The sequence below is a fragment of the Opisthorchis viverrini genome (assembly GCF_000715545.1).
Source record: "Opisthorchis viverrini unplaced genomic scaffold opera_v5_10, whole genome shotgun sequence".
Taxonomy (NCBI): domain Eukaryota; kingdom Metazoa; phylum Platyhelminthes; class Trematoda; order Opisthorchiida; family Opisthorchiidae; genus Opisthorchis; species Opisthorchis viverrini.
The window spans coordinates 4013007-4022956 of NW_008751666.1; the positions used below are offsets into that span (position 1 = coordinate 4013007).

General features: G+C 44.6%; 1 protein-coding gene across 1 annotated transcript in view; it reads right to left on the bottom strand.

Moving 5' to 3' along the window:
• T265_01019 (hypothetical protein) overlaps nt 1-9950 on the bottom strand; it is a gene marked incomplete at both ends in the record, with an annotated part of 25485 nt that overhangs the window by 3639 nt on the left and 11896 nt on the right. Inside the window, 3 exons of the mRNA XM_009164934.1 lie at nt 45-100; nt 1565-1720; nt 5311-5418. Of these exons, the coding sequence (XP_009163198.1) occupies nt 45-100; nt 1565-1720; nt 5311-5418 (320 nt within the window). The remainder of the gene's footprint in view (nt 1-44; nt 101-1564; nt 1721-5310; nt 5419-9950) is intronic.

The window sequence follows — 9950 nt, forward strand, 5'->3', positions numbered from 1 at the left end:
TCTACACAGCCAAGCTGTGAATGAACTCTAACGTGTGAGCACACTATGGGTGGGTATGCACACTTCTTTCGGTATACGCAAACCCAACATTCACTTCAGTCTACGCGTGACTGAATTTGTTGGTAGAAACAATAACAAAAGGGTTCAGCGGGTGGTCTGATTTTCACCAAACCCACCCAGACCTTTCGTATGATTAGGGTGGTTCATTAAGGGGGTTAGAGGTGCCAAATCTGCAGCTCTCTTCCTAGAAGTGTACCAGATTTCACTTCAATGTTCGAGCCTGAGAGGTAACGAGGGTCTGCGCTGAACGATGAGTGCTGGAGAAATCCAGTTCTCCAATGATTACTTCAAACTCGTATATGTAAGCAAATGCTGGCTTGACTATACACGGAGCCCGTATTCGGTGAAAAGTTCGGTCCTTCAAGGACTACGCCTCTCTTTTATCCGGTGCCAGAGTTTCTCGTGCTGTTGTAGTTGGAGCTTTTGAAGAGAAAAAAAGGAAAGGCGGAAGAGTTACTGGATAACGGATAGCTCCCACAAACCACTGGAGATAAGTTTAACCACGTGAGGTTATTGATAAATGCGAACACGTTATGTTCATTCACCACAACTATGAACAGAGACAAAGACCAACGACTCTGAAGCGAACATTGTGTTGTCATCGGATTTTGAGAAATTATCAGCTGAAGGAGGTCTGAATGTGTCTAGCAGTGAGTTGACAGTAAACTTTAACCGAAATTTCCATAGTTTTCAGAAAGGAATGATTTACTTAAGAGTGACAGCACCAACGTATGCGTGAGGCAAAAGGAAGTTTTTAGTTGAAATGAACCTCAAAATGACTGGTTTAAAGCAGAGGTGTGTAAGAATGTTCCGTATCTCAGTATCTGAGGAAAAGCAACGGCTTTTCCCTTGCAAATGCTTTGTTCCACTGTACAGAAGTAACCGAAATCTAAGTTACTTTGACTAACGCTCAAGGCAGTGGAATACGATGGACAGAAAAATTCTATCTTCCGGTGCCGAAGTGCCATGCCACCAGAAGCAAGTATGAGGGCTGGGATACTGACAGACTGCTTAAGCCTAGACAAGAGAAGTCAAGAGGCAGAGATCGGGTTCAAACCACGGACCTTCCGACCAGTAAATTAGCGCTAACCACTGAGCCATTTCGCCCCTACGATGGATAGATTGCACAGTAATACTGATACGAAGTGCTTAAGCCATATGATTACTAGAATCTTCAAGGGCAGGACAGCAACTGAAGATGAAATGGGTTAAGCACAAGATACCCTTTGAGGAGGGAACCCAAGGATGTGACGGAGAATCATTGAAATAAGCTATAATTCAAGGAGCAGTGTCCACTAGGAAGAACATCAGACAAATCTCTAATGGACCGAGAAATGTTGACACGTTTCGAGAGGAAATCTCCTTAGAGTGGGGGAGCTGCATTGAAAATACTCGTGTCCTAGATATTGTTATCATTTGGTGGATTCGGTTAGCTTGGAAAACAATTTTATACACTACGCTCGTTAGATGCGTTGCGGGTGAATTCTCCATCCAACAAACTCACTTTTGCTAATCGCATTTTCCTGTTTTCTGTAGCCAACTGCCTATGGACTTTCTCATTTTCCTTCACGGAAACGATGAAATCATCCAGCTTTGGCACGTTGAACCAGGCTATCAGACTTTTCAGTCGACGAATTCGCCAGTTATCGAGCTGCGAATTCTAAATTGGAAGAACGCAAAGGTGGTTAAGAAAGGATTTAATTGTGGAAACATCAGTTATTGATCTGCGTGAATCATGGAAATATCCTGGACTATTCGCCGTTAAGACACGGTTAAGGGAAATCTGGTGGAACAATGGGTAGAACAGTGTGAAGCAATCCACTGATAGCATAGACTGAGTGATGGCAGTCGCCATCTGTGTTCTGAGCAGACTAAAACTGTTCGCCTGGACTAACAACGGAGATTTTGCCTTGTGAATCTAATCTATGTGAGTAGCCGGGAAGCACTGCAGAATTGTTTCATCCTTGTTGGGAATCTTCAGAAAGGTGTACTATTCACGAAGTGGTCATACAGGATTCTCGGCTTTCCAGCTTAGGTTAACTTCATTTACGCGAGGAAGTTGCCAAATTGCCAAAGCCCCTCATGCTGTCAATAAGTTATAAGTAGCCCAGAAGAAGGAATAATCCAGGACCTGCTTCCATCTGAGAAATCGTCGCACGGAGAAGCACTACACACGTGACGTAACTTCTGTGACCAGAGTATGAGTGGCGCTATGTCCCGCACTAGTACCGCTTCATCGCACTGCTGACAAGCCGTTCATGACCGAACACTCTAGTCTTCAACCATCGGACGGGGGGTCACGGGTGGCAGCTACCCTAAATGTTCGTGAGATGCGCACGAATAAAGATTTGCAATAAGGATTGGACAGCTGTACACTGTTTCTAGGCTTTTCAGCAAACACTGGCTCCATTTATGGTACAGAGCGTCCGTTTTAGATTCTCAATCGTACTCACAACACCAAGAACTTCAAGCTATGAGGTGGAAGAATCAAAGAAAATGCTTTTCGTTTGTTGCCTGCATATTATTTTGGTGAAGATCGTTTGAGAAACTGGAGAACGGCTATGATGTATTTGCTTGGAATGAAGTAGTTCGAAGTAAGACAAAAGCCTCGTCTTTCGAAGCCGAGAAACAAAAAACATAGTAAGAAATTAACCTTGATCTTGCGGCTATCTTGGATATGGCGAGAAAGAATGCGGACCAAAACGGAATGTCAGATAGGCAAAGTCATCTCGAACTGCTCCAAACAACTGAGGAAATTCCACTTAGACGAGTTTTATATAACACAATGGCATATCTTTTCTATCCTAATGAATAATTTAGAGCGCGCGTAAACTTCGCGAAATGACCGGTAGTGTAGGGCTGCTTGTTACAGGAGACAGCATCGGGTAGTGATCGATGAAATGACCTGTGACGTGAAGGAGTTTGACTGGGTTAAGCTTAACGTAAGAAACCGTTCGTCACGTACATGATGACGGGATAACGACGGTGTGGTTGGCTCTAGCTCGGTCAGGTAGCTCCACATTGTAATTGCTCAATCACGGTACGGTGCAAAGTTATTTGTGACTGGCCACATCGGACTGAAGAACACAACAAACAAACTTCCTATAGTTTCCTTCATTTTGATTAAGAGGAAGTTACAGCTGAGCGGCTATTATCATTATCATTATTTTTGTTAGTAGTGGTGGTGGTAGCAGTAGTAGTAGTAAACCACATCCAAATATTCGCTGCAAAAGTGCGATGGAGCTGCGTGACGTTGCATGGAGAAAAAAGTCGCGGCTGACTTCACACATCAAGCATCGTGTACTAGTTCTTCCTCCACGCTAGCCTTTGGGAAGATCTGGATTTGCGGGGTAATCGAAGGTGGTCTGGTCTGCACCCCAAGCGATTGTCAACTTTAACCAAACAGTAATCGCTCCACGTTTCTGATGTACACAGATGCATACTGCATCTGATAAACCAAGGTTTGCGATGACGCTGGACAAAAAATTTGACCAGATTTCACGGTGTGACTATCGTTGGCTGACATGACACAGCCGCTGAAAGGCATCAGTCTGTCGCTTCCACGACCGACAGGTGCTCTGCGAACACTTAGGGCTCATTTAAGTCAAGCATGTCAGAATAATATTTCTGCATGAAAAATACGGAAATGCCCATGAGACAGTGCGTCGTTGCAGCCGGAAACGACTCCAGTCGACAGCATCATTAACAGACATCAGTCTAATTGGCAAGTTCAGCGGAGCCAGAAGTGTGATAGGAGAGCTGCAAATACAGAAGCTGATGTCGGATCTTATTTGTTACGCTGAATCAAGAGACACCCAGAGAAAAGTGTAAAGCAGTTGCAGCATTACCATGCAACTCATTCTTACTCACTACGCCCTATTAGATATTCGTTGACTCATAAATATATTTCCATCGAAGACGGAGATTGTGCACATCGGGAGGTTGACTACTACGGTTGGAGGCTACTGCGATATGCACACATTTCCACCTTACCTATATTCGATGTCACAAGCCGTAGGAAGTGCTGAAAACAAACACAATCTGTGCACACTGCATTTTACCAGGCTCAATTTCGAAAGATTATTTACCATCTCGTTGAGCGACTGTCTTCAAGAAAACCAACAGGAACAACAGAATCGTACAAATAAACTGAGCAATGAGGAAGCTAGAAAAATGGATTATGTAGAAACAATTTAAAGCGAGAAGCATTGAGTCAACAAGCGAGATTCTATCATCAACACATAAAGAACCTAGACAAACTAGTCTAAAAACTGTAGTGACAAACATCATACCTACAAAATGGACGGCTAACGGAAACTCCAGCTAGTTATACTAGTAGTACTAGTTAGTAGCTAGTTAGTGTACTGAACTATCGTTTTAAAACCATCCGTCTATGTTTCCGAGTGATATAGAAACCAAACTCTATGATTACCTTCTCATTTGTACACCTTTCAAAGCGCCTACGGTAGCGAGAAAGTTGGAAGAATCGAATGACGCTCATTTGCTTGAATTTCTGAGGACGCCTCAAAGACTCCAACGTTATTGCTCGCCACTTGATGGATTGCAAAGAATGTAAACAGTCAAGAAAGTTTTTTGGGGGAATTTCGTCCTGTAAGTGAAGCCAATCTATGCTGAAAAACGGAGAATTACTGTACAGCTGTTTCATCCTTGTTGGGAATTATCAGCTGTGCGCATCTCACGAAACTCCGGATAGTCTCGAACCCGCGACCTCCTGCCTAGTAGTTTGAACGCTTAACCTTCTGGCCACGAGTGGTTGATCAGCAGTCTGATTACCTCGAACTTAGACAGGATGTATATACAATCAAGAAAGTTGTTCAAAATCATAGACAGTGAGGACAATAGACACTTAATAAGCTTTGCCGGAGTGTCGGTTATTCGAAGCTACAGACCCATATTGAGCAAACAACTGGAATTTATGACTGGACTCATCTTAATTTGGCTAGGCGGACGTCGAATCACGTCTACCTTACCGGTAGTTTCATTCAGATTCGCCTCAATTCTCACGAACTGTTATCGCTGTAACAATTTCACTGGTCTATACTTGTCTGTCAAGGTATGTGTCCATTAACTCGACCTATACCAGCTTTTGAACGTTCACAAGTGTTTGTTGAGATGAGCGAAATTGCCGAATTCAACCTACCTTGTTTTGATACTTCTTTTCGCTATCATAGAGTAAGTCACTTGTTGTGATAAAAACAGGTCAGAAACCACTACTGCCAAAAAACTCACATCTTGATAGCCGTCGATACGAGCAATCAATTTGTTACTCGTTCTAACTCTACGGTTTGCCCGAGCCGAAACTTCTGCCGATGCATTAACGACTTCTTTTAGCTTACACTGGAACATGAAAATAAGTCGTTGACGAGGATGAGACAGAAATGATAAAATGAGATGAACACTGCATAAACTACTGATGCTGGTGATTAGATCCAGTGGACTCCAGTTTCAGATACAAAGTTGTCCGTTGAAAATACCGCCTGAAAAAACGTCACATCCAAAGTACTGACTCTTCGGATCTCTTAAAGACTATAATATGGTCGTTGGTTTGCTCGCTGAGCTGGGCAATTTTATTGCGAACGTTTTATCATCAGTCGAGGTGAAATCAGCAGTGCGTTGCTGAGGAGCGTGGTAGTTTTATTTGTTGCCCATTCAGACGCCACTCCGTATTTCCAAAGCAAGCACCAATCAAATGCCTAAAATATTTAAAGGAGTGACCTGAAAAACATATAACAACCCTGTGATTAAGTTAAAGAGGATAAGGAATAATGTTTACACCTTTGAAGGCTACACCATGCGCGGGCTAGCAAATGAGCCCCAGTAATTGTGAAAGGATCATGGAGTACCGATCGGATAAACCGCAGGCGTAATGCACGAACAGTTTGGAAAACGAGAAGAGTAAACAAGAAGTGACAGCAAAAGGAACCACGACACCATTCGTTTCTTAACCAACAAAAGCATCACCAAAAGTGGAGTGATCGTACGTCGCAGATTATCCGGAAAATGAACGAAGCGGTTGAAAAATATCTTCTCATGTTCACTTTCTAAATCCATCGGGAGCCAAAAAATGTCAGCCGTATTAATCTCGTACTTGTCGTACAGTAGATGTAGCTGCCACAGTTTCGTTCACCGATGATTCGGGGAGGCGGGGTGGGCAGCTGCACATTGGAAGCGGGAGCTCATAAATTAGTGCGTAAGTACAGCACGGTCAGTGGACTGTTTAGTGGGGGAGTTGGGAAAGGAGCTCTGCATTGAAAGCAATAGCTGGGATGCATGAGCGCCGTTAAGGGCGAGATTGGGCCATCTCTGACGGTGTCCCTAGCCATCTATGTAGCCCGTCTTGTGGTCCCCAACGAGCAAGACGGCAATGACCAGCGCAGCTGAGTTTGCTGGTAATGGCAAAAAGAAAAGAAACGAATGGGTGAGGGAGGGGACATGATGCTGGTCTTTCGCAAGCATTCTGAGTAGTCTACATTGCCAAGCGTTCAAGCAGACAGTCTGGAAAGAAACTGACAGCAGAAACGTCAAAGACAGCCACCGATCAGCCACCATTTCAGACAAGCGCAGAAGGGGTCACGAGGACCATATTCTGGAAGAAGAACAACATCAAAAACACCCAAACTAATCGTAATCTCTTGCAAACCGCTTCGCCAAGTCATACGCTGTCCACTTCGCCGTTCGCACTATTCTGATTGAGGCACAGAGAACAAATTCCACCTCTGTAGAAGATGTTTCGACATGAGTAGCACATGATCGACGCAGCGCAGTTGACAGTGCCGGATGCTGTTCGCGAGTCACGTACCTGCTATACAACCGAATATCCGTTCTCTAATTACCCCGTTGCGAATCTGTTGACACAATCTGATGGCCAGCTTGTGCAACAGAGATTGTACTTGGACGTCGTCTTCCAGATTGACAAGGTTCTCAACGACAAAAATTCGAATGCCGATCATTGGAGATATCCCAACGTTCATCTCATTCTTACATCAATGAAAACCGAACGAGAACGGAGAGAGCGGACATCCTTACAGGATACAGCTTTTTGTGGAGAAGCTTCTGGTAGGCACACCGTAAACTCACACGTCACAAGGAATATGAACATAGGGAACGGATTATGTTCACAAACTTCTGTGGCATATCCTGTTGAGCACTGACTGACCGACGGAAGCGAACACACCGTTGAAGTCAAAAAACCAAGATTCTGAGTTGCCTGTACATATGGTCTCGCTCTAACACCTGATGGAGTGTCAAAATGTGGACGACGTAACTGATAACCGGTCAAAATCCTGTGTGATTCTCACGGGTCGATAATTCTCGGGCTACCGTAAGACGCCCCAGAATCAGTGATACTGGAAGCGTTGTTACAACAAAAGTTAAACTTACACCTCTGTGTCTACTACATTCACTGCTACATTGATTTCACTCTTTGAAACTGGCTGAAGAATTCACCATCATCCTTGGACATGGCACGTGGTAGGTCGCCAGGATAAGTAGCACGAGTACGTTTGAGTAGTGATACACAATTGGATACTTCTGAGGCTGGAGGAGATTTCATGTCCACAGTTCACTTTCTGTTGAAGGCCGGCATACCGGATTCGAGGTTGCAGCTGTTCGATGTACTGCACTCACCGGTTCACAAATTCTCTTTTACTGGATATTAAGGGGCCATCCTGTTCCCAGGTATCACCCTCATCATTATCAGCTGTAAAAAGTGCATACTTGTCGTACAGTGTTTGTAGCTGCCACTTCGTCCAACGATAAACTGAGGTGGCGCAGGCATCTCCGCATTGTTGGCGCGAGCAGATAAACTGGTGCGTAAATAAAAGTCAGCCAGTGTGCCTCTTAGTTGGGGGATTCGGAAGGGAGGTATAAATTGAAGTCAATAGCTTAGATGCATAAGGGCCACTGAGAGTGCGACTGGGTCATTTCTAGCAATTTTCCAAACATTTACATGGGCTATCCTGGGGTCCCGGTCCATAGAGATGTCGATGACTAGCGAAGCTGAGTTTGCTCGTAATGGCTTTCGCATCTCGCTGACAAGTCATTGTTTAATCTCCCCTGGTCCGCTTCCACAATTCGCATGGCTCCGAAAAAAGAAAGAATAGGCCTACATGAAGGACATTATTAATGGGATAAGGCAGAGAAGGCGTGAGAGGCAGCAGTCTGCGTTCGCTTACCTGCCCTGCATTGTGCAACAAAGTGACCCGGGTGATAATAAGAGGCGACGACCGATGTAACGTAAAATGATTTCTGATGGTTGAAATCATGATTGTGCGTTGGCTGGGGCACCTTCATTGCATCCAACCGCAGACGAAAGGACAATTAGGGTTACCAACCAGAGCCTTTGGTTGAAGAGCCCGACCACATGATAGAGGTTTGGTGAGAATCGCCAGTGCAGTACCTCATTTTATGGAACGTATCACTACACACGTTTTAACGCGTGACGTGGGAATCAGTGCTGATTAAAACTCTAAAAATGGCCAACCTTTTACGAAAGACTCCGATGGCTGCGCAGATATTGTCAACCGTAGATTAATGGATCACACAGCCGTAAAGAAAGTCACATCAAGTTAAGGCATTGTATATCAGGGATGTTTAATACTTGTCTATCGTCCATGACTGACTAGTTTCCCACGGATTTCGCAAAAATTTACTCGGTTATAAGTCACATCCCAGTGACGATTTACATCCTTTTAGCGGTGTTTTAGTAGCATAAACTGATCTGAAATTTTATTGTTGCATGTAACTGCAGTCATTCTCACCTAGACTGTAAAAAACAAGCCATCATTGACGGCACAAAATCAGTGTTCAACACTGATGTTCCGCCGCCTTACAACCGTGATTTATCTGAAAGCCTCATTATGAAGAAAAGAATAAAGATGGACGGGAAAAGGAACTTAATGCGAGCTTACTACAATCACACCGAAGTGCCTACACCTCAAGACACTCATTCAGGCAATCTGGATAGAAATTGATATCAACAGTGCCACTGGTATCGGTTGGCAGCCATATCCCGCAGCGTTTCCAGCCAGGTGCAGTGGGGAACATGCGATCCCCATCCTGGAAGGCGAGTAGCACCAACAGCACCCAAACGTTTCGTAATCTCTTTCATACCATCCGACAGCTCAAGGGTTGACCATGTCTTTGTTTCCGTCACTCTGAGTTGGGCACAGAAAACAGCGCACTTTTTGACGAACGACAGTTCGGCATGCGCAATTTATGACCTAACCAACGCAGTTTCTGGTGCTGAACGTGTTCTCTAGTGGAAGCTCCACTGGAAACCCACTTTCTAGTTGTCCCACTACACTAACCCACACAAGCTATGGTGTTGATACAACGATTGTCGAACACCTGAAGACGTCTCAGTTCCGCTGCTCGAATATACCAAGCCTCATAGTCATAAAACAAAACAGCTCGTACTGTAGCCTGATAGGCACATCCTTTAAGATTCAGCGATATACCACCTTGATGTCATAGGTTATCAAATTAGCCAACACGACCCCAGCTTTGCGGATTTATGCATTGACTTCAACTGCCACACTTCCAAGACACGCAAGACGCTCCACAACTTCGAAGGCCTCTTCTTGGATTGTGAGTGGCGTGTTCAGTGACTGCATCTCCGGAAAGATGACCTCACACTTTGTGGGTGCAAAGTGCCACTCCGAACGGGCATGGAAAACAGTACTCTCTTCGGCAAACGATGGTTCGGCATGCGTAAAACATGTCCCAACCAACGCAGCTTCTGGTTGCGGACACATTCTTCAATGGAAGTCCCCGTTACACAACCGAAAACACGCTTTCTAACTGCCTCGTTACGGATTCGCTGACACCAACCCACACGAGCTATGGTTCTCAGACAACGATTGTCGAAC